Source organism: Bombina bombina, chromosome 1, assembly GCF_027579735.1.
Source record: "Bombina bombina isolate aBomBom1 chromosome 1, aBomBom1.pri, whole genome shotgun sequence".
In the NCBI taxonomy this organism is placed as follows: domain Eukaryota; kingdom Metazoa; phylum Chordata; class Amphibia; order Anura; family Bombinatoridae; genus Bombina; species Bombina bombina.
In genome coordinates this window covers 354,753,723-354,780,166 of record NC_069499.1, presented here as the reverse complement: position 1 = coordinate 354,780,166, position 26,444 = coordinate 354,753,723, and the positions used below count along the sequence as shown (strand labels likewise).

General features: G+C 38.0%; 1 protein-coding gene across 8 annotated transcripts in view; it reads left to right on the top strand.

The window, feature by feature from the left end:
• The window catches only part of OBSL1 (obscurin like cytoskeletal adaptor 1), a 320,332-nt gene that overhangs the window by 210,940 nt on the left and 82,948 nt on the right, over positions 1–26,444 (top strand). For all 8 annotated transcript variants that reach the window (XM_053698211.1, XM_053698216.1, XM_053698210.1 and 5 more), the window contains 2 exons: positions 24,440–24,715; positions 25,149–25,424. In XM_053698211.1, the coding sequence (XP_053554186.1) occupies positions 24,440–24,715; positions 25,149–25,424 (552 nt within the window). The remainder of the gene's footprint in view (positions 1–24,439; positions 24,716–25,148; positions 25,425–26,444) is intronic.

The window sequence follows — 26,444 nt, the reverse complement described above, 5'->3', positions numbered from 1 at the left end:
GTTTATGTCAGCAATATGTGTTTTATATGGTCTATCCTGAATACACTCACATTTACTAAAGCCCCAAATATATCTTTAACAAGGTACTTTGTACAGTATTTTAATGTTTTAGATAGATAACAAGAGTATTGCATTGAGCAATGATACTTTTTTATTGGACTAACTATACATTTATAAGTTGACAAGCTTTCGGAAGAATTCCTTCCTTTCTCAAGTCTGAAGCAATACTTCAAAGTATCATTGCTCAACGCAATACTCTTGTCTAAATATGTGGCTACTCCAATCTACGTATATATTTATTTATATATATATATATATATATATATATATACACAGTATATATATATATATATATATATATATATATATATACAAATTGGTTGGAGGAAACGGCACACACTAATTTCACAGCCACCTGGTGCTCAGCCAAAAGCAGTACATACAGTGAAACGGAACTGGGATCCAACGGACGGAGTCCGTTGTCTAGTGAGATCCAAGAACAGCCGGCACTCAGGAGTTTTTCAGTAATCCGATTTATTTAGTAAGCAAGAAACCAGACGTTTCGGCTCTACCGTGAGCCTTTCTCAATGGTATTCAGACCGGATAATATAAACCACAAAACCCACACCTTAAATACCCACCCATTCCCAAGTGAAAGTCAATCAGCATGCAAGGCTGGGCCGCTCCTTCCCGCACACAATCTACAAACCTGAGCATTATGTGTCAGCTGATTCCACGCAGACGCGGCATGACGTCATCACGCACCAGCGCGCTGTATAGGAATGACTGTGCCTCAGGTATCCAAGGGAACGCCGGGTAAACAAATACCTCCGGTCACCAAGGAGATGCGTAAATGAGCCTGTACAGCCAAACATCTGATGGGCATGATTAATCAGTGAACAATACAATGATATAAATGGGCCATGAGTGAAAGCCCAAAACAAACACAACAGTGAAATATATTTAAATGAAAAACATGGTATCTACATATTGTATACAGGGTTGTTGAACACAATTTATACATGTAAAAGAGCATGAATGGTTATTAGTAACGCTACATAAGCCCAAGGGTAAACATAAAACACAGCCCTCTATACCCAACACGGTATCAAGGCATGTGGGTTGTAGCGAAGAAACCAATCATATATTAAGTACTATAATTGTGTTAGCGTCATGCACTAGAGGAATAGGTAGAAACATATCAAACAGGATGACTCCCTTGGTGTCCAGATTTATTTGTAGCAACAGCCAAAATCTATATTGGCATTGAGTCCCCGAAGTGCTACTGTATCCAGGGTGAAGATCCACCGGGCTTCCATCCTCAGCAGGGCTCGGCCTCTGTCACCACCCCGCCTGTGGCGAGGAACATGGTCAATCAGTATTACTCGTAACGAGGAGACATTATGGCCTGCTTCCGAAAAGTGGTGTGCCACCGGCCGTCCCGACCATCCCTTATCAATGGCCTGATGGATGGCTGTCTTATGATTGGCCAGACGTTCCTTGAACGGCGTAACTGTTTTGCCAATGTAGTATTTGGAGCAAGGACAAATAATAGCATAAACCACAAACTCTGAAGAACAGGTGAGTCTGTGCTTGATCTTATATCGCTTGTTATTGTGGGGATGTTGGAAGGAGGTCCCAACTAGAAGATTATTGCATGTAACACAACTGCCACATCTGTAGCATCCTGGTTTGCCTCTAGTCAACCACATCTGTTTCTCGTAACAGTGTGTTGGGTCACTTAGCACCAATAAATCCCTAAGATTACTCGCCCGTTTATATACCAATCGTGGTTCTGGCGTATCAATAAAGGGAAGGCTAGTGTCCTTAGACAGCATCAACCAGTTCTTCTTGATCACATTCTGTACCAACTTAGACCCCGGGGTATAAGTTGTTATGAGGTTCAACCGCTTGGGCTGTTCATTCCTGATTCTTTTGGTAGTTAGTGAATCTTGTGTTAATCTCCTTGCCTTACAGCATTGTTGTTCTATAAGCGTAGACGGATAGCCCCTCTCCAGAAATTTTTCAGACATCTCAGCAATTTGTTTCTCCTTGTGGGAGTCATCCGTGTTATTGCGGACGACCCGCAGGAGTTGAGAGGAACTGACACCATCCTTTTGAAATTTAGGGTGAAAGCTTTGATAATGGAGAATGGAATTTTTATCTGTTGGTTTCTTAAAAAGAGTTGTTTCTAGCTTAAATCCATTTGTAGTATCTACCCTGAATATTTCTAAGTCTAAGAAGTGGATTTTATCCCTGCTGTGCTCCATTTTAAATCTGATAGTTGAATCAAGAGAATTCAATTCATTAATCCATTTGACAAGATTTTCAGATGTCACTCCAGATTAAAAAGACATCATCTATATACCGTCGATACAGTTTGATGGAGTTCCGTCTGGAGAACACATTATTCTTCTCATACATTGCCATATAGATATTGGCATATGATGGGGCCATATTCGACCCCATCGCTGTGCCCATAATCTGTAAGAAATATTTGTCTTCAAAATGGAAGTAATTTTTCTCCAGACAGAACTCCAACAAATGCAGAAGAAATTCAATAGGGGGGCCCGTATACAGGTAGTTGTCAGTCAAGATTTGTCTTACCATGTCAATTCCATGGGCATGGGGGATCACGGTGTATAGACTTACCACATCCATGGTGACTAAAATGTCATTAGAGGTCAAGTCATCTACACCCTTCAGTAGTTTAATTAATTCTGAAGAATCCTTCAGGTGTGATTCTGTACTACTGGCTGGAGATAGAAATCAATAAACTCTGCCAATGGTTGCATGAGTGACCCCCTGGCAGACACAATAGGTCTGCCAGGCGGGTCCTCAAGCGATTTGTGTATCTTTGGTAATAAATAGAGTATTGGGCAAATCGGATGGTCTACCGTAAGAAATCCCAATACATCATCATTAATAACACCTGCCTGATAGGCCAACCCTAGAAACGCATCAATTTGTTTTTTAAACAGTAATGTTGGATTAGATTGAAGTGGGCGATATGTGTCACTATCATGTAGCTGTTTGAACGCCTCCCCTCTGTACTGTGAATAGTCTAGTATCACGGTAGCACCACCCTTGTCCGCTGGCCTAATGACTATGTCCCTGTCTGTAGACAAGGATCTAATAGCCCGCCTTTCAGCACCTGTCAGGTTGTCCCTAGACACAGGTATGTTCTTATGCGATTCTATGAGGGAAGTGGTACAAATCTGATGAAACGTTTTAATTGATGGGTGGGTGTTAATGGGCTCAAATGTGCTTTTCATTTTAAAGGGTTTAGGGGTATACTCCCCTTTATCTTTAAAAAAATCCTTGAGCTTTAATTGCCTTTGGAATCTTCCCATGTCAACTAGCAGGTCAAATAAATCACAGCGAGGGGTTGGTACAAAAGATAGACCTTTGTTCAATATTCTTATTTCATCACAAGTGAGGGGGCGTTTGCTTAAATTGTAAACTATTGTGTTTTTTTCTGACGCTGTTGATTTTTTCGTCTTGCCCCTCCCCCTCCTGAGGTTTCCACCTCTGGGCCGACGGTTAAAGGGGGCTTTTGAGCAGAGCAGGTAGTTACCCCACTATGGCCTAGATTTGGAGTTTGGCGGTAGCCGTGAAAACCAGCGTTAGAGGCTCCTAACGCTGGTTTTAGGCTACCTCCGGTATTTGGAGTCACTCAAAAAAGGGTCTAACGCTCACTTTTCAGCCGCGACTTTTCCATACCGCAGATCCCCTTACGTCAATTGCGTATCCTATCTTTTCAATGGGATTTTTCTAACTCCGGTATTTCGAGTCGTGTCTGAAGTGAGCGTTAGAAATCTAACGACACCTACGTTATCCTTATGTACCCCTAATCTGCTGCCCCTAACACCGCCGACCCCTATATTATATTTATTAACCCCTAATCTGCCCCCCTCAACGTCGCCTCCACCTGCCTACACTTATTAACCCCTAATCTGCCGAGCGGACCGCACCGCTACTATAATAAAGTTATTAACCCCTAATCCGCCTCACTAACCCTATAATAAATAGTATTAACCCCTAATCTGCCCTCCCTAACATCGCCGACACCTAACTTCAATTATTAACCCCTAATCTGCCGACCGGAGCTCACCGCTATTCTAATAAATGTATTAACCCCTAAAGCTAAGTCTAACCCTAACACCCCCCTAACTTAAATATAATTTAAATCTAACAAAATTAATTAACTCTTATTAAATAAATTATTCCTATTTAAAGCTAAATACTTACCTGTAAAATAAATCCTAATATAGCTACAATATAAATTATAATTATATTATAGCTATTTTAGGATTAATATTTATTTTACAGGTAACTTTGTATTTATTTTAACCAGGTACAATAGCTATTAAATAGTTAAGACCTATTTAATAGCTAAAATAGTTAAAATAATTACAAAATTACCTGTAAAATAAATCCTAACCTAAGTTACAATTAAACCTAACACTATACTATCATTAAATTAATTAAATAAAATACCTACAATTACCTACAATTAAACCTAACACTACACTATCAATACATTAATTAAATACAATACCTACAAATAACTACAATGAAATAAACTAACTAAAGTGCAAAAAATAAAAAAGAACTAAGTTACAAAAAATAAAAAAATATTTCCAAACATAAGAAAAATATTACAACAATTTTAAACTAATTACACCTACTCTAAGCCCCCTAATAAAATAACAAAGACCCCCAAAATAAAAAATGCCCTACCCTATTCTAAATTACTAAAGTTCAAAGCTCTTTTACCTTACCAGCCCTGAACAGGGCCCTTTGCGGGGCATGCCCCAAGAAGTTCAGCTCTTTTGCCTGTAAAAAAAACCATACAATACCCCCCCAACATTACAACCCACCACCCACATACCCCTAATCTAACCCAAACCCCCCTTAAATAAACCTAACACTAAGCCCCTGAAGATCATCCTACCTTGTCTTCACCTCACCGGGTATCATCGATCGGTCCTGGCTCCAAAATCTTCATCCAACCCAAGCGGGGGCTGGCGATCCATCATCCAGTGGCTGAAGAGGTCCAGAAGAGGCTCCAAAATCTTCATCCTATCCGGGAAGAAGAGTAGATCCGGACCGGCAACCATTATCTTCCAAGCGGCATCTTCTATCTTCATCCGATGAGGACCGGCTCCATCCTGAAGACCTCCACCGCAGACCCATCTTCATCTGGCGACGTCCAACTGAAGAATGACGGTTCCTTTTAGGGACGTCATCCAAGATGGCGTCCCTCGAATTCCGATTGGCTGATAGGATTCTATAAGCCAATCGGAATTAAGGTAGGAATATTCTGATTGGCTGATGGAATCAGCCAATCAGAATCAAGTTCAATCCGATTGGCTGATCCAATCAGCCAATCAGATTGAGCTCGCATTCTATTGGCTGTTCCGATTAGCCAATAGAATGCGAGCTCAATCTGATTGGCTGATTGGATCAGCCAATCGGATTGAACTTGATTCTGATTGGCTGATTCCATCAGCCAATCAGAATATTCCTACCTTAATTCCGATTGGCTGATAGAATCCTATCAGCCAATCGGAATTCGAGGGACGCCATCTTGGATGACGTCCCTTAAAGGAACCGTCATTCTTCAGTTGGACGTCGCCGGATGAAGATAAGTCCGCGGTGGAGGTCTTCAGGATGGAGCCGGTCCTCATCGGATGAAGATAGAAGATGCCGCTTGGAAGATGATGGTTGCCGATCCGGATCTACTCTTCTTCCCGGATAGGATGAAGACTTTGGAGCCTCTTCTGGACCTCTTCAGCCACCGGATGATGGATCGGCAGCCCCCGCTTGGGTTGGATGAAGATTTTGGAGCCAGGACCGATCGGTGATACCCGGTGAGGTGAAGACAAGGTAGGATGATCTTCAGGGGCTTAGTGTTAGGTTTATTTAAGGGGGGTTTGGGTTAGATTAGGGGTATGTGGGTGGTGGGTTGTAATGTTGGGGGGGGTATTGTATGGTTTTTTTTACAGGCAAAAGAGCTGAACTTCTTGGGGCATGCCCTGTTCAGGGCTGGTAAGGTAAAAGAGCTTTGAACTTTAGTAATTTAGAATAGGGTAGGGCATTTTTTATTTTGGGGGTCTTTGTTATTTTATTAGGGGGCTTAGAGTAGGTGTAATTAGTTTAAAATTGTTGTAATATTTTTCTTATGTTTGTAAATATTTTTTTATTTTTTGTAACTTAGTTCTTTTTTATTTTTTGTACTTTAGTTAGTTTATTTCATTGTAGTTATTTGTAGGTATTGTATTTAATTAATGTATTGATAGTGTAGTGTTAGGTTTAATTGTAGGTAATTGTAGGTATTTTATTTAATTAATTTAATGATAGTATAGTGTTAGGTTTAATTGTAACTTAGGTTAGGATTTATTTTACAGGTAATTTTGTAATTATTTTAACTATTTTAGCTATTAAATAGTTCTTAACTATTTAATAGCTATTGTACCTGGTTAAAATAAATACAAAGTTACCTGTAAAATAAATATTAATCCTAAAATAGCTATAATATAATTATAATTTATATTGTAGCTATATTAGGATTTATTTTACAGGTAAGTATTTAGCTTTAAATAGGAATAATTTATTTAATAAGAGTTAATTAATTTCGTTAGATGTAAATTATATTTAAGTTAGGGGGGGTGTTAGTGTTAGGGTTAGACTTAGCTTTAGGGGTTAATACATTTATTAGAATAGCGGTGAGCTCCGGTCGGCAGATTAGGGGTTAATAATTGAAGTTAGGTGTCGGCGATGTTAGGGAGGGCAGATTAGGGGTTAATACTATTTATTATAGGGTTAGTGAGGTGGATTAGGGGTTAATAACTTTATTATGATAGCGGTGCGGTCCGCTCGGCAGATTAGGGGTTAATAAGTGTAGGCAGGTGGAGGCGACGTTGTGGGGGGCAGATTAGGGGTTAATAAATATAATATAGGGGTCGGCGGTGTTAGGGGCAGCAGATTAGGGGTACATAAGGATAATGTAAGTAGCGGCGGTTTACGGAGCGGCAGATTAGGGGTTAAAAATAATATGCAGGGGTCAGCGATAGCGGGGGCGGCAGATTAGGGGTTAATAAGTGTAAGGCTAGGGGTGTTTAGACTCGGGGTACATGTTAGAGTGTTAGGTGCAGACGTAGGAAGTGTTTCCCCATAGCAAACAATGGGGCTGCGTTAGGAGCTGAACGCGGCTTTTTTGCAGGTGTTAGGTTTTTTTCCAGCTCAAACAGCCCCATTGTTTCCTATGGGGGAATCGTGCACGAGCACGTTTTTGAGGTTGGCCGCGTCCGTAAGCAACTCTGGTATCGAGAGTTGAAGCTGCGTTAAATATGCTCTACGCTCCTTTTTTGGAGCCTAATGCAGCCTTTATGTGGACTCTCAATACCAGAGTTATTTTTATGGTGCGGCCAGAAAAAGCCAGCGTTAGCTACGCGGGTCCTTACCGACAAAACTCTAAATCTAGCCGTATGTGTGCTAACACTAGGGGTCTGGTTCTCACCTTCTGAGGAGTCACCCCCACTGCTGTCCACTGTAGTAAGGTTGATCCGTCTGTTTTTATTAAAAGGTTGTCTCCTACGTCCGGTCCAAATATTATCCCTTCCAAACAGCCAGCTGTACACCTTTTTTTCTCTGTAATCGTTTTCAACAGTCACAAATTTTTTGTTTTTAAAGGTCAAGAGGTCCTGTTTGTACTTATCAATTTGGGTCTTAAGTTTAGAGATCCAGTCAGTAGTGGTGTCAGATGTGAGAACAGTCAATAAAGATTCCTTTACAGAGTCAATATATACAGTATATATATATATATATATATATATATATATATATATATATTTATTTATTTATTTATTTTAATGATGCTCAATTGGTACTAAGGGGCCCAAAGTGTGCCAAGAAAATATACTCCCACATTACTGTTGCCTTTCTATCATCTCAAACCAGGCTGCCCATTCTCCTCTGACATCAACAAGGCATTTTCGTCCACACAACTGCTGCTCACTGGATATTTTTTGGACCATTCTCAGTAAACTCTAGAGATGGGTTTGCGTGAAAATCCCAGTAGATCAGCAGTTTTTTAAATACTCAGACCAACCCGTCTGGCACCAACAACCATGCTACGTTCAAAGTCACTTAAATCCCCTTTCTTCCCCATTCTGATGTTGGTTTGAACTTCAGCAATTCATTTTCACCACATCTAGATGCCTAAATGCATTGAGTTGCTGCCATGTGATTGGCTGATTAGCAATTTGTGTTAGCAAGCAATTGAACAGGTGTACATAATAAAGTGACCAGTGAGTGTGGGTGTGTGTATATATATACATACATATAGACATATAGACATGTTTTGTATTGCATTATATAGCTTTGAATTACCAGTACAAATGTTTCCACTTCAGCGTATGTACTGTGGTGCTTTCCTACTTTATTTTCCTGTTACACAACAGAGATACTCTTTTGATAGGACAGAATACTTTTATGCCCAACATTTTCCAATCCATATACTTTTATGTATGGTTTGTGGTTTGATCTTATTATTTTGAGTAGTATCGAGTCTGTTTTTTGACAGACCATGCAAATTACTTTTATCTCAGATACTAAATTGTATGTTCAGCTACATGCAGACATGAATCTATAAAAATATTTTACTACTTGCATTTGTGTTTATTAATGGGCTATGTCACCACAGCATCAACACAAGTTGCTAGTCTCAATACACACTATCTATGTTAAAGGGACACTGTACCCAATTTTTTTCTTTCATGATTCAGATAGAGCATGCAATTTTAAGCTTCTTTCTAATTTATTCTCTTGGTATCTTTATTTGAAAAGCAAGAATTTAAGTTTAGATGCTGGCCCATTTTTGGTGAACAACCTGGGTTGTCCTTGCTGATTGGACAGCACCAATAAACAAGTGCTATCCATGGTTCTGAACCACAAATTGGCTGGCTCCTTAGCTTAGATGTCTTCTTTTTCAAATAAAGAAAGCAAGAGAACAAAGAAAAGTTGATAATAGTAGTAAATTAGAAAGTTGCTTAAAATTGCTTGCTCTATATGAATCACAAAAGAAAAAAATTGGGTTCAATGTCCCTTTAAGCTTCATGTTAACATACTTAGTTTCACAAATAAAGAATCTAGAGTTTGATTAGACCCATGGACGCTGTTTTCCTCTTTACAGTTATCTTTTCTATGTGTGTTTAACATATTTTTTATAATACAGAGAATTTCTGATGCAAGTTTTTTTCACAGCCCTCCTGTGCTTCAAGGACAAAGCAGAGGCTGCTGGTGTGATAAGGTGCTATACTCTGTATTTCATTACCTAAAAAATATGAAAGGTAAGCCCTAATGCTCACACCGTTTTTACAGGTTTCTATTTTCCTTATAACTATCTTAAATGTACTTTGTGTCCTTGCTCTATAACATTTATGCACCCTTTCTATGTTATTGTTTTTTTTAAGATATTAAATGGTTGTCTTGGAAGGTTCTTTTTCTTCTTCTAGTCGTTTCTTCAGCTAAAAGAGTTTCTAAACTATCAGCTTTATATTCAGACCCTCCATTTCTGATAAGGCGGTCCTGTGGACCAAATATGATTTTCTTCTGAAGGTGGTATCTTCAGAAAATATTAGTCTGGAAATAGTTGTTCCTTCTTTGTGTCCAAAGCCTTCTAATCCAAAGCAAAGATAAATTCACAACCTAGATGTAGTCAGCGCTTTAAAGTTCTATATTCAGGCAACTAAATACTTTAGACAAACTTCCAGTTTATGTTTCCACTACTCTGGTCCTGTGAAAGGCCAGAAAGCTACGGCGGTGGTCCTGGCATCCTGGCTCAAGCAGATTATTTGTAAGACTTACTTGGTTGTGATAAAACCGCTACCAAAAAGAGTAACTGCTCATTCTACTAGATTAGTATCTACTTCCTGAGCTTTCAAGGATGATGCCTCCTTAGAACAGATTTGCAAGGTGGCAACTTGGTTTTCCCTTCACACTTTTTTCAAATTTGATCATTTTTAAATTTTATGCTTCTTCTGGTGCAGCTTTTGACAGGAAAGTCCTTCAGGCTCCAGTGTCCGGCAAATAGGAACTGCCTACTTTTTGTCCCACCCGTCCTTAACATGGACTCACAACTTGGGTATTGTATCCTACATGTTATGAAGCTATGGACTCTTATCAGCTAGGAAGAAAACAAAATTTATACATACCGATAAATTTATTTCCTTCGGGCTGTTGAGAGTCCATAGGCCCCACTTTATTTTTGTATATGGGTGACAGTTCTCATTTGCACCTCGTAACCCTGCTTTCCTACCTTTTGTTCTGTCTCTCTCCTCAACTCAGCTATATGTAAACTGGAGAGGAGGTGGGAGGGGCTAAAGTTCTGTCAGGGTTTTTGACCACCTTCTTATAGGCTGGAATATATCCCACATGTTATGAAGCTATGGACTCTCATTAGCCCAAAGGAAAGAAATGTATCAGTAATTCTGTTTTTGTGAAAGCTTTTTCAATTGGAAAAATATTTACCACAATCCTTAACTTTCATGTAAACATACTTGTTACATTTCATACAATTTCATTTTTGTAAATACCAGTATTTGTCATGATTTGTAACAACGGGAACATTTTAAACTTATATGATGTGCATGCAGAGAATTCAAATATGCTTATGAGGAAAAAAACCTGACTGAATTGTGAAGAACACAAAAATAATTGTGTCTGTTTATTTATTTCAAGAAAACCCCATAAATTATGAGAGAACCAGCAATACAGACACTGAAATTACACAAACTCCTTTGTTCTCCTGTGCTCTTTGTAACACATTGGCAATTACTTGGACTTCGTTTAGCAATGTGCTGATTTGAGGCAGCCTCAGAACAGATTGTTTCATCCAGAGCATTTCATTTCCTTTACTACTGGAGTCTCTAGCAGTGCCCTTGAAGCAAAAACATTTTCTTTATTTTTCATACATTTTATAAGAGCAATATTGTCTGTACACTGAGTTCTGAGGTCACAATCTGAGATCATTTGTTGAACCTCTAAGCACAGATATTTACATAAATTAGTGTCTGTACAGTAAACTCTTGATATAAAACATGCATGACATATAGCATATCTGGAAGTCTCTTACGGCTAGATCTAGAGTTTTGTCGGTAAAGACCCGCGTAGCTAACGCAGCTTCTTTTCCTACAGCTGCTTCCAAACAACGCTGGTATTTAGAGTTGTCTGAAGGGCTGCGTTAGGCTCCAAAAAGGGAGCGTTGAGCCTAATGTAGCTCCACTTCAACCCTCAATACCAGCGTTGCTTACGGTAGCGGTAAGCTGGAAAAACGTGCTTGTGCACGATTCCCCCATAGGAAACAATGGGGCAGTTTGGGCTGAAAAAAAACCTAACACCTGCAAAAAAGCAGCGTTAAGCTCCCAACGCAGCCCCATTGTTTCCTATGGGGAAACACTTTCTAAGTCTGCACCTAACACCCTAACATGTACCCCGAGTCTAAACACCCCTAACCTTACACTTATTAACCCCTAATCTGCCGACCCCGCTATCGCTGACACCTACATTATATTATTAACCCCTAATCTGCCGCTCCGGACACTGCCGCCACCTACATTATCCCTATGAACCCCTAATCTGCTGCCCCCAACATCGCTGACACCTACATAATATTTATTAACCCTAATCTGCCCCCAACGTCGCTGACACCTAACTTCAAGTATTAACCAATAATCTGCCGACGGGACCTCGCCGCTACTATAATAAATGTATTAACCCCTAAAGCTAAGTCTAACCCTAACCCGAACACCCCCCTAAATTAAATATAATTTTAATCTAACGAAATAAATTAACTCTTATTAACTAAAGTTTTCCTATTTAAAACTAAATACTTACCTGTAAAATAAACCCTAATATAGCTACAATATAACGAATAATTATATTGTAGCTATTTTAGGATTTATATTTATTTTACAGGCAACTTTGTATTTATTTTAACTAGGTACAATAGCTATTAAATAGTTATTAACTATTTAATAGCTACCTAGTTAAAATAATTACAAAATTACCTGTAAAATAAATCCTTACCTAAGTTACAATTAAACCTAACACTACACTATCATTAAATGAATTAAATAAATTAGCTACCAATACCTACAATTAAATACAATTAAATAAACTAAATTACAAAAAAACAAAAACACTAAATTACAGAAAATAAAAAAATATTACAAGAATTTTAAACTAATTACACCTAATCTAAGCCCCCTAATAAAATAAAAATAAAAAAAAATAATAAAAGTCCCTACCCTATTCTACATTACAAAGTAATCAGCTCTTTTACCAGCCCTTAAAAGGGCTTTTTGCGGGGCATGCCCCAAAGTAATCAGCTCTTTTGCCTGTAAAAAAAAATACAACCCCCCCAACATTAAAACCCACCACCCACATACCCCTACTCTAACCCACTCAAACCCCCCTTAAATAAACCTAACACTAACCCCCTGAAGATCTCCCTACCTTGAGTCGTCTTCACCCAGCTGGGCCAAAGTCTTCATCCGATGGGGCAGAAGAGGACATCCAGACCGGCAGAAGTCTTCATCCTATCCGGGCAGAAGAGGACATCCGGACCGGCAGACATCTTCATCCAAGCGGCATCTTCTATCTTCATCCATCCAGAGTGGAGCGGAGCCATCTTCTTCCCAGCCGACGCGGATCCATCCTCTTCAACCGACGCCTACTCGCCGAATGAAGGTTCCTTTAAATGACGTCATCCAAGATGGTGTCCCTCGAATTCCAATTGGCTGATAGGATTCTATAAGCCAATCGGAATTAAGGTAGGAAAAATCTTATTGGCTGATTCAATCAGCCAATCAGATTGAGCTTGCATTCTATTGACTGTTCCTATCAGCCAATAGAATGCAAGCTCAATCTGATTGGCTGATTGGATCAGCCAATCGGATTGAACTTGAATCTGATTGGCTGACTGAATCAGCCAATCAGATTTTTCCTACCTTAATTCCGATTGGCTGATAGAATCCTATCAGCCAATCGGAATTCGAGGGACGCCATCTTGGATGACATCATTTAAAGGAACCTTCATTCGGCGAGTAGGCGTCAGTTGAAGAGGATGGATCCGCGTCGGCTGGGAAGAAGATGGCTCCGCTCCGCTCCGTATGGATGAAGATAGAAGATGCCGCTTGGATGAAGATGTCTGCCGGTCCGGATGTCCTCTTCTGCCTGGATAGGATGAAGACTTCTGCCAGTCTGGATGTCCTCTTCTGCCCCATCGGATGAAGACTTCGGCCCGGCTGGGTGAAGACCACTCACGGTAGGGAGATCTTCAGGGGGGTAGTGTTAGGTTTATTTAAGGGGGGTTTGGGTGGGTTAGAGTAGGGGTATGTGGGTGGTGGGTTTTAATGTTGGGGGGTTGTATTTTTTTTTACAGGCAAAAGAGCTGATTACTTTGGGGCATGCCCTGCAAAAAGCCCTTTTAAAGGCTGGTAAAAGAGCTGATTACTTTGTAATGTAGAATAGGGTAGGGACTTTTATTATTATTTTTTTTATTATTTTATTAGGGGGCTTAGATTAGGTGTAATTAGTTTAAAATTCTTGTAATATTTTTTTATTTTCTGTAATTTAGTGGGTTTTTTTTTGTAATTTAGTTTAGTTTATTTAATTGTATTTAATTGTAGGTATTGGTAGCTAATTTATTTAATTAATTTAATGATAGTGTAGTGTTAGGCTTAATTGTAACTTAGGTTAGGATTTATTTTACAGGTAATTTTGTAATTATTTTAACTAGGTAGCTATTAAATAGTTAATAACTATTTAATAGCTATTGTACCTAGTTAAAATAAATACAAAGTTGCCTGTAAAATAAATATAAATCCTAATTATTCGTTATATTGTAGCTATATTAGGGTTTATTTTACAGGTAAGTATTTAGTTTTAAATAGGAATACTTTAGTTAATAAGAGTTAATTTATTTCGTTAGATTAAAATTATATTTAACTTAGGGGGGTGTTCGGGTTAGGGTTAGACTTAGCTTTAGGGGTTAATACATTTATTGGGGGTGCAGATTAGGGGTTAATAAATATTATGTAGGTGGCGGCGATGTTAGGGGCAGCAGATTAGGGGTTCATAGGGATAATGTAGGTGGCTGCGATGTGCGGTTGGCAGATTAGGGGTTAAAAATATTTATTATAGTGGCGGCGATATGGGGGGACCTTGGTTTACATAGGTAGTTTATGGGTGTTAGTGTACTTTAGAGCACTGTAGTTAAGAGCTTTATATACCGGCGTTAGACCATAAAGCTCTTAACTACAGCCTTTCCATGGGCGTTAGGAGTCTTGTCGGTAGAGGGTCTACCGCTCACTTCAGCCAAGACTCTAAATACCGGCGTTAGGAAGATCCCATTGAAAAGATAGGATACGCAATTGGCGTAAGGGGATCTGCGGTATGGAAAAGTCGATGCTTGAAAGTGAGCGGTAAACCTTTACCTGGCCGACTCTAAATACCAGCGGGTGGCCAAAAGCAGCGTTAGGACCTCTTAACGCTGCTTTTGACGGCTAACGCAGAACTCTAAATCTAGGTGTAAGTTTGTAAAGCAAATTCAATTTTGACAAATATCTCATAAAATAAATGAGAAAATGTACTTACCATTTAAATACAAATAAATCATAAAAAATAAACCCCCTTCCTGGATTTGTATGTCCCCTATTGAAGCTATCAATAAGAAGAATTTCTAAGATGGGAATTGGTATGATTTACCCTACAGCTCTAAATGGTCCAGTGTAGGCCAAATTTATGTATATTAAAAAATACCAAGTATATTCAATTATATTTGATGGCAATCAGATGATAAATCTGTAGCCATGACTGAATGAACAATGTTTTCTTTTTTTCATTTTGGAGGGTACTTTGAATATTGTGTACTAAACTACAGTACTTTGTTGGATCTTAAGATATTGGGAAAAATATAACATTTTACAAATACATCATTTTAGCCTGGAATTTATTAACTATAAACTTCAGGTCTTATACATCTTTTGTTGCATTAACTTACTTATATTTATTGATGCAATTTTGGCATCATCCAGGGCATTATACATCAGTCCGCTCATGCTTCAGTTTTCTGTTCTTACACTTGCTCACTATTTTTTGCTATGGTAGGCAGGAGTCTTGCCTCCTGTTAATTCCTTTGGTGTTTGCAACTTTAAAAATGCTCAATTGTGCCCAAAACTAATTGGCACACTGTGTATAATGTAATTACACTTGTGCAGCATGTTATCCATAATGAGAGTTATTTAATATGTGAGTGATGTTTGATAACTTTCAATTATGATCTGTGCCTGGACTTTGAAGCCCAAACATAATAGTTTGATACATTTATTATTCAGAAAGTGCATTATTCAGTTTTAAGACACTTTCCAATTTACTTCCATTAACATGGACTCAAATTTTGCACAATCTGGTAGTATCCACACTTTCTGGGGAACAAGATCCTACTAAGCATGTGCACAAGCTCACAGGGTATACGTATACTAGTCTGTGATTGGCTGGTGTCTGTCACATGATACAGGGGGCTGGAAAGTTGCAGAAAAAATACATTTGTCAGAAAAAAATCTACTACTTATTTGAAATTTAGAGTAGGTGTTAAATCATTGTCTTTTTTTATGCACTTGTTAATTATGCAATTCTACTGCATTTATTAGTGCTCCTTTAACATATACCCTGATGCCAATGAATGCAGATACAGAGATACAGTACATGACCCATCCTGGGGCAATGGTTATATTATTTAATTTTTGATTTCTATTAAATGCCCCAATTAGAAAATACTTAGTCATGGGGAGTAAAATAAAAAACTGTTTATTCGTAGTTAGTATTAAATGTAGAAAATATTTGGTTTCCCTTTAATGTATACAAAGCAAACAGTAGTTCATAAGATAAATGTTACTTTAGGCTTATAGGGATGTGTACATGACTGCCGCTAATACATCCTTTGTTCCATAGGCATGTACTGTTTTATAATACCCATATTGTCTAGTTATTGCGCAGCACAGTTTGTCCTTCGTTGCACAAGGTGGGAGTAGGATTGCATGCGCTGTATCTCTTGTCCTCTGTCTGCAAGGTTTATGGATCATGTCAAGGTTACATAGATTAGAGAGACTGTTTTTCTATTATTATGAAACTGAAACAAAGAATGAACTGTAAATTTAGTACTTAAATGGGCAGTAACATCAAAATGAATCTTAAATGGATTGGATAGAGCACAGCATTTTAAACACATTTCCAATTTACTTCAATTAACAATTGTGTTTAGTTCTCTTTTTATACTTTGTTAAAATGTAATCCTAGGTGAGCTCAGGAGCGTGCATGTGTCTTTAGCCATTTGGCAGCAGTGTTTAAAACAATGCTGGTTGCAAACACTGCTTCCATAGACTGCTATAGAAACGTGCACACTCCTATCAGCCTACCTAGGTTTACTCTAAACAAAGGATATCAAGAGAACAAATCAAATTTGATAATAGAAGTAAATTGGAAGGCTGTTTAAAAATGCATGCTCTATCTGAATTTTTTAAAGGGACAGTATAGTTAAAATTAAACTTTCATGATTTCAGATAGGGCATGCAATTTTAAACAACTTTTCAAATTACTTTTATTATGCAATTTGCTTTGTTCTCTTCGTATTATTTGTTGAAATCTAAATCTAGGTAGCCTCATATGCTAATTTCTAAGCCCTTGAAGGCCGCCTCGTATCTCAGTGCATTTTGACAATGCTTCACAGCTAGACAACACTGGTACATGTGTGCCTTATAGATAACATTGTTATCACTCCCATGTAGTTATTTATGAGTCTGGCTAAAATGCAAGTCTGGCAAAAGAACTAAAATTAAGGACAGTCTGCAGATTCTTAGATACCAGGTAATTACAGAGGTAAAAAGTATATTAATATAAACGTGTTGGTTATGCAAAACTGGGGAATGGGTAATAAAGGGATTATCTATCTTTTTAAAAAATAACAATTCTGGAGTAGACTGTCCCTTTAATTTTGACTTTACTATCCTTTTAAATTCGACATAGAATAAATGGGAGACCAGACGCTACTTATCTTATACCAAATATTGTAATCCATTGCCACAGTTCTATCAAGTGTGTTATTTACAGCAGAAATAACAAACAGCTAGATTACAAGTCTGTGCGTTCGTCTTTTAACGCTGAAAATATGGTTATTACGAGTCTTGTCGGTATAGGTGTACCGCAAGCCTTTTAGCCTATAACGCAACGTCAGTACCGCACTCTTAAAAATGATGTTTTTTAATGGGATTCCCATAGCGCTGGTTTTACGAGTATTGCGTTCTGGCTAAAAAAACCGCATTACAGCCTAAAATGACAAGATCCAGGCTGCCACCTAAAAGTAGTAGTTATAAGATTTATGCTACAAATCTGTAACATAAAACTCATAACTAAACTGCTACAAAGTACACTAAACACCCATAAACTACATATTAACCCCTAAATTGAGCCCCCCCCCCCCACATTGCAAACACTATAATAAACGTATTAACCCCTAATACATCGCCACCACTAAAAAATGTATTAACCCCTATTCCGCTGCTCCCTGACATTGTCACCACTATACTAAAGTTATTAACCCCTACACCGCCGCCCTCCCGCATCGCAAACACTATTAAAATATTATTAACCCCTAATCTGCCGTCCGCCCACATCGACCCCACTATACTAAAGTTATTAAGCCCTACACCGCCGCCACTATAATAAACCTATTAACCCCTAAACGACACATACTAAAGTAAACTATTAACCCCTAAACCAAAAGCCCCCCACATCACAATAAACTAAATAAACTAGTAACCCCTAATCCTAACGCCCCCCTAACTTTAGATTAAAATTACAATTTCCCTATCGTAAATTAAATTAAAATTTACCTGTCAAATTAAAAAATCTAAGTTTAAACTAACAATTAAACTAATATAAGTATTAAACTAAAATTAAACTAACTACCAATTTAATTAAACTAAACATTAAAAAAAATACTAAAACTACTCTAAAAATTGCAAACGATCTAAATACAAAAAATAACAAACACTAAAGTACGAAAAATAGCTAATGAAATTATCAAAAATTAAAAAGAATTACACCTAATCTAATAGCCCTAGCAAAATAAAAAAGCCCACCAAAAATAAAAAAAAACCCTAGCCTACAATAAACTACCAATAGCCCTTAACAGGGCCTTTTATAGGGCATTGCCCTAAGTTAAACAGCTCGTTAACCTGTAAAAAAAATACAAAGACCCCCCAACAGTAAAACCCACCACCCAACCAATCCCCCAAAATAAAAAACCTAACTTTAACAAAAACCTAAGCTACCCATTGCCCTGAAAAGGGCATTTGGATGGGCATTGCCCTTAAAAGGGCATTTAGCTCTTTTACAGGCCCAAACCCTAAACTAAAAAAAAACACCCAAAAAACCCTTAAAAAAAACTATCACTAACCCCCGAAGATCCACTTACAGTTTTTGAAGTCCCACTTGAATGATCTTCATGCAGGCAGCGAGAAGTCTTCATTCAGGCGGCCTCTTCAATCTTGATCCCGACGGCAAAGTCCTCATCCAAGCGGCAAGAAGTCTTTATCCAGGCGACCTCTTCAATCTTCATCCAGGCGACATCTTCTATCTTGATCCTGGCGGTGCGGAGCGGGTCCATCCTGAAGACATCCGTCGCAGAGCATCCTCTTCATACGGTCGCCGCCGTGCACTGAATCTTTAATGCAAGGTACGCGATTCAAGATGGCGTTCCTTGCATTCCTATTGGCTGAAAATTTTTAATCAGTCAATAGGAATTAGAGCTGCTAAAATCCTATTGGCTGTTCAAATCAGCCAATAGGATTTAAGCAGCTCTCATTCTATTGGATGATGCTTTGGTTGATGCTTTATTATCTAGTTAATAAACACATTGCAATTAATCTGGTGCTGTAGGGTAACCTAATTTAAATTTAATTTTATTTAAAAATGACCTGCAGAAAATTTTCTCTCAAAAAACTTATTGCAGAAAGTGAAAAAAGTTCTGCCTCTGGGTTGGTTAATAACATTTCGTAGGTGTCTGCGATGTTGGGGGCAGCAGATTTGGGGTGTTTCGACGTGGGGTATATTTTAGGGTGTTTAAGTGTAACTTCTTTTCCCCATAGATCTTAATGGGGCTGCGTTATGGAGCTTTTTCCGCGATCGCAGGTGTTAGACTTTTTTATAAACCCGCTCTCCCCATTGATGTCTATGCTTAAAAACCCCATATCGCACGCACAAGCTGGGTTTTGAAAAACTCAAAAAAGGCTGCGCTATAGGGGGTTAAATAAAGCAACTTTTCTTGTGTTCGTTTATTTCCCTATAGCGCGCATAACTTGTAATCTAGGTGATAGTTACATTGTCACATATGCTATACTTTCACAGAAATGATCAGGAAGCAATACTGGCTTGCAATTTTTGCACATCAGGGGCTGTGTTGTCTGGAAGTCCTATTAAAAACCCCACAACTACACAAATTAGTGCCTAATCATACTGCAGATAGGGTAGCAGGCGGTCTTCTACCTAAATACTGGACACTTGTAGGTGACTGGGCAGAATGTTATCATACAAACCCCCCAAAAAAATCTGTACCTTAGCCATCCACTTATGATCCTTATATTTTCCCAACTGAGCAGTCATTTTACCCCTGCAAGTAACATACAAATTATTAATTTGATCTGTTTGGCTGCCAGTAACACACAAAAACAATAGTGATTTGACCACCTTGGTTGCCCCTCTTTTTTCTCCATATTTGTAATGCATTGAAGCAAAGCAGGTCTTTTACATTTAGCTAACACTGAAGGACATTTAAATGTCCAGTATCTTTGTGAAGATTTGACTGGACAGCCTGCAGAAGGCCTCTATCTACTTGCTAGAAGACATCATTATAAGCAATGGGGCACATAGAGCCAAGACCACACATGGCACAGAAAAATATCTACATTTGTGTTATGCAACTAATTATTCATCAGAGAGCTTTGCGACAATAAATACATATAACTGTAACATAAAACCTTCAAAATGTGCACAATCCTTTTAAGTGTGCACTTTCTGATGCTTCAGCTTCTACTGAGCATGTGCAAGAGATACATATATACCTATACGAGTTTGTGATTGGTTAATAGCTGTTACATGATACAGGGTTCAAAAATCTACTACTCATCTGAAATTTAAAGTATTATAACATTGGCTTTTCATGATGTTTCTGCTGATTATGCAAACTGACTGTATTTTATGGTTCTATCATTTATTTATATCACATAGCACAGTGTTCTCTATTTGGTGTACAATACACATTCATAAATTACTTGTTGTGTTGATTCGTTGCTTTTCTTTTTCGAATAAACATGAAAATACCCAGATGGTTTGACCTGTATGGATGTGGATTATAGTAAAATACACATGCAATCATGAGACAAATCTTTGTGAATTTTGGAGTATGTGAGGTGTGCAAGTTGCTTAATTTATTTATCTAATTTTTTTAGAGTTAGTTTTTTTTATTTTGGGGGGTTGGTTGGGTGGTGGGTTTTACTGTTGAGGGGACTTTGTATTTTTTTACAGGTAAAGGAGCTGTTTAACTCAGGGCAATGCCCTACAAAAGGTCCCTTTAAGGGCTTTTGGTAGTTTATTGTAAGTTAGGGGGTGTTTTTATTTTGGGGGGGCTTTTTTAATTTTATAGGGCTATTAGTTTCGGTGTAATTGTTATTATTTTTGATAATTTTGTTTATTATTTTTTGTAAGCTTAGTGTTTTTTATTTTTCGTAATTTAGTGTTTATTATTTTTTGTAAATTTAGATTTTTTAATTTTTTCATAGGTTTTTTAAATTTGTAATTTAGGTTTTTTAATTAGTAGTATTTTTTATTTTATTAAAATAGTTATGTTAGTTTAATTTATAGTTTAATGTTAGGTTTATTTTTATTTTACAGGTAAGTTTTTATTTATTTAAATATAGTTATATTGTAATTTTCATTTAAAGTTAGGGGGGTGTTAGGTTTAGGGTTTAGTTTAATTTAGGGTTTTGCGTTGTGGAAGGCTGGCAGTTTAGGGGTTAATAGGTTTAGTTTAGTAGTTATGATGTGGGGGGCTGGAGGTTGATGGGTTAATACTTTATGATAGTGTTGGCGATGTGGGGGGCCGAAGGTTTAGGGGTTAATAGGTTTATTTAGGTGTTAGCGATGTCTGGGAGCGGCAGATTAGGGGTTAATAACTTTTATTAGTGTTGTGTTGGGGAGCGGCGATTTAGGGGTTAATATATTTAAATAGTGTTGGCGATGTGGGTGGGCGGCAGATTAGGGGTTAATAACTTTATTTAATAGTTGCAATGTGGGTGGGCGGCAGATTAGGGGTTAATAGGTTTAATATAGTGTTTGCGATGCGGGAGGGTGACAGTTTAAGGGTTCATAAGTAGTTTATGGGTGTTAGTGTACTTTGTAACAGTTTAGTTATGATTTTTTGTGAAACATTTTTGTTTCGCAAGATCCATGACTACTGCTCTCAGATGGTGGTATGGAACGTGTCGGTATAAGCTGTAACGCAAGCATTTTTTGAGTGCAGAATGGACGTTGCATTAAGGCTAAAATGCTTGCGGTATAGCTATACTGACACGACTCGTAAAATGTGTTCCTGGCCATTCCAGCATAATGGCCAAATTTTCAGCGTTAAAAGCCGTACCGCACAGCAAAACTCGTAATCTAGCTGAAAGTAAATATTAAATGATATGTTATTGAACTCCAAAACAGGATTGTGCCTTCATGAACGTGAGTTCAATAATGTAGGCGCAAGTACTGTTGTGACAGTGTTTGGACAGGTGCTTCCCCTTTAAAAACCTGGTCACAACAGCCCAATCTTGTTTGAACATCTTCCATGCAGATAGCATATTCTGAGGGAGCGGTTTCACAATTTATAGTTTCAGTACCGTGAAGATCAAGTATAAGAAGCTATCGTAAGTGCTTCTAATATAAACCCATAATCTCCATTTTGTTTTAATATTAATCTCCATTTTGTTTTAACAAACTGGTAACGGTCCATTTATCCACAATATTAAAAGTGACAATACAGTGATTGAACAATCAAGCCCAGTATCCCCATCATTCCATGTTACAAATGACGTTAAGATGGTTAAACAATTGTGAGGATTGCTTTGGATTGCAATATCTTAATCTCACACATGTCAATGAGTATTTCCCTTCCGCAGTGAAAAAAGAGGTTAATTTAAAAACCCTTTACTGTAACCTTAAAAAGCATGAAATGGCTTTTTTACTTAACACACAATAAAGCCTTTTCTGGGACTTTTCTGTTGAAAAGGTTTCACAGCTGCAGGCTTTTAATGCACAGATCCATTTGGCATTGTGATCACAATCAATTGGTCCGAAAGCAAAAAAAAACATTTCTGGAGCAAACCATCATTAGATTGTGATTGACCCCTATGTGTGAAAGCAAATGACAGTCTTAACTTCTATTTAATTATCTTCTGTCAAATTGTAGAGGCTATAAAGAATTGACTCTTTGGGGTAGATTTATCATATTGCAAGCGGACATGATACAATGTAGTGTATCATGTCCGCCGCACATCGATAAATGCAGACAACATACGCTGTCAGTATTTATCATTGCACCAGCAGTTCTTGTGAACTGCTGGTGCAAAGGCGCCCCCTGAAGATTCGCTGCCAATCGGCCACTAGCAGGGGGTGTCAATCAACCCGATTGTATTCGATCGGGTTGATTTCTGTCCGCTGCCTCAGAGCAGGTGAACAAGTTATGGAGCAGCGGTCTTCATAACTTCTGTTTCCGGCGAGCCTGATGGATTGCGCAGAAACAGGGTCATCAATCTCCATAAGGAGCTTGATAAATTGGCCCCTTTACCTCTGTTATTCTGTTCTAAATCTTCAGTCCATGCAGCAGATAGTATTTGTTTACAGAATAGAAGCAGCCAGGGGAGATTCTAAGCCATCAAATTTGAGGTGGGCAAAAATGTTACAAAAAGGTTACTACAAAACTAAATACTGTATCATATGTGCAAGGGATACTGGTTGGTAACTCATCTTCTACTACCTTTCCTACTGTTATATCAATCCATGTCCCAATAAATAGACGTGAAATTCATTTTTTTTTTTATGATTCAGACAGAGCAAACCATTTTATTTAACAACTTACTTCTATTATCAAATTTGTTTCATTCTCTTGGTATACTTTGTTTAAGGAGCAGCATTGCACTATGGGAAGCTATTTTAACACATTGGCTGAGCCAATGATAAGAATTATATATGTGGGGCCACCAATCAGCAGCTAGCATTAGTAAGCTATTACTGCACCTGAGTCTAAATATGCTTTTCAACAAAGGATACAAAGATAACAAAGCAAATTAGATAATAAAAGTAAATTGCATGCTCTATCTGAATACTGACAGTTTAATTTTGACTTTACTTTAAACTCTCCTTGTTCTGTATGGAGCATTGGACATGCTCTACCTAGCAAATTCAGGGCAGCTGCCATTGTTTTGGTTTGGAGGTGCTAAATTAATCAGTGGGAGTGCATAGCACGCACTAGAACTACCACTGGAATCAGCATTTAAATAAGTCTCTTTATTTTAGGTGGTGGACTGCAATCATCCCAACCCGATACCATCGGGATGATGGACACCCCTTGCTAGTGGCCGTGAATGTGCAGGGGGTGGTATTGCACAAGCATTTCACAAGAAATGCTTGTGCAATGTTAAATGCCGACATTGTATGCTGTCAGCATTTAACGATGCCGGGCGGACATGATACGCTACAGCAAATCATGTCCACCCGGCACTTGATAAATTGACCCCATTGACTGTAGAAGTATATAGACTGTAAAGGATAAACTAATATTGAACTTAAAGACATAGGGCTAGATTTATTAAAAGTCGAGCAGAATTAGCAAGGTCGAGCGAATCATGTCCGCTCAACCTCGCTAATTGCCGACAGTGTATCATTGCACAAGCATTTCTTTTTAAATGCTTGTGCAATGCCGCCCCCTGCTCACTGGCTGTCAGTCATCGCAATTGGATGTCAATCATCCTGATCAGATCGGGATGATTTCAATCCGTCACCTAAAAGATGGCGGACAAGTTAAGGAGTAGCAGTCTTAATAAATGGAGCCCCCGGACTCATATGGTTCGAGCTTTTTCTCACTTACACCCAGGAACTGTATAGTACTAGGAAATGTAGGGATAATGATGCAAATCCACAATAGCAGAAGCTCACACACTACAAATAATGCGTATTCATTTCTTATACCCTTACATTTTACATCTCATAATTGTGTGTTTATAAAAGAACCATATTTTGTATACTAATAAAAGGCATAAACGTTTTGTTTTTCCAGATCCTCCCACTAAGATATTATTCCCAGAAATTCACTCTCAGAACCTCCAGTTTCTAATAGGAGAGAGGGTTGAGTTGGTGATAGAAGTGTCCCAGAGTACTGGTAAAGTCCGTTGGTTTAAAGATGGTCTTGAGGTTGATGAAGATAGCAATTTGCAATTGGTGTCCAAGAAATTCCATCGCTCCTTGATTTTGCCAAGTGCTAGAATAGAGGATTCTGGAGAATATATCTGTGACACAGACAGTGATTCTGTAACATTTGACATCAAGGTTTCAGGTAAGAAAAGTGTATAAATTATGTACATACAAAATATCACTTACTCATTCAAAATAGTATAATTCCAGCTGCCAAAGCAGTTATATATTTTACTATTGTGCCATAAAAAGATTGTTTCTCAAATTATTTTTTACAACTACTTTAAGGAACAATGGCAACAACAATAATATGAAACGGAAACTGATCACACAACTAAAAGTAGACCAGACCAGCTTTAACCATTTTATATTGTATAAATGTCATGGAGATACTGTATGCACTGTTAGTGTAAATTATATTTGTTGTTATAGCTGTAAAACATTCAGCAGAGATGCTATTATTGTTTTATTCTAAATCATGATCATATCCATTTGTTACAAAACAAAGCAGGCAGTCAGATTCTTTACTGGTTCATTGTTTTCCCCAATAAGAAACAACTTTTCTCTCTCTACAGAACCACCAGTAACGATTCTTCCCAGCCGCTGCTCGTCTTCTGAGCTGCATGTGACAGAGGGGGACCCCTTGTGTATAGAGTGTGAAGTATCTCGCAGCAATGCAGTTGTTCTCTGGTTGAAGGATGGGCAGAAAGTAATATCAGATGGGCATCTGAGCATAGAGGAGCAAGGAACACAACGCATTCTGCGCTTCAATTCTGCGCAGCCAGAACATGCTGGGCAGTACAAGTGCGATGCTGGAACAGACTCACGAGTCTTCACAGTGCATGTGGATGGTGAGTACAAGCAATAAGAAATATTGCACTCCAGAGATTGTTACTGGCAATGATAATGCATTCCCTGATGCAACTGAATTTAATCTATATTTAATTTATGTACAGATTATCTTTTAGTTTCTGTTGAATGTGTTGCTTGGAATGAAAACTCAGTAAATGTTACATTTTTCATTTCTAGATAAATGGCATATTCAGTTTGAACTGACCCAAAAATGTAATTAAACCATAAAATTTAGATAAGTTGCAGAGTCCCAAGATTTATGCTCATGTAGAAAAAAGCTGGCTGTCTTATAAATCAGACTTTAGTAGAGTATTAAACTCCCTATCACTGAGTGGGTCAACTACTCTGGTATGAGCTTTAAATTTATAGTTAAAATATAGAGACTGTAATTGCACTTAATGGTTGATAACGCCTTGTATATGAAAGGAAAGCATTGATTCCTTACAGGCAGCGAGAGGTTAAAGGGACGTTCTAATGCATGTCCCGTATTCCTTAGAGCATGTCATTTGTGCATAACTGATTCTAGCTAACAATGGACAGAGTTACAAATCGAGCACAAAAATGCGAACAGTGTGGAGGGTTAACATAGCTGGAGCGCAATCTATACCACTTGCATTTTTTGCAATTAATCAATGATTAATTGTTATTATGTGTGTGGTATTATATGGCATACTACAGTATTCATAGAGCAGGGGTCAGCAACCTTGGGCTCCCAGATGCTTCGGAACTACATTTCCCATGATGCTGAGATACTCTTTAGGCTGTCTGCACATCATGGGAAATGTAGTTCCAAAACATCTGGGGGCCCAAGGTTGCTGACCCCTGTTATAAAGGATAATGTGGATGGATAATTTCGCTCAGTTAATAGAATTAGACTATGATGGCCAGCACTAAAATGATTCACGTTGGATAATGTTTAAGCTCATAGTTTTTCATTTATACTTTCTGTGTTAATTTTACATGTAAAGTTTAAAGGAACAGTAAAGTCAAAATTAAACTGTCATGATGCAGACAAAGCT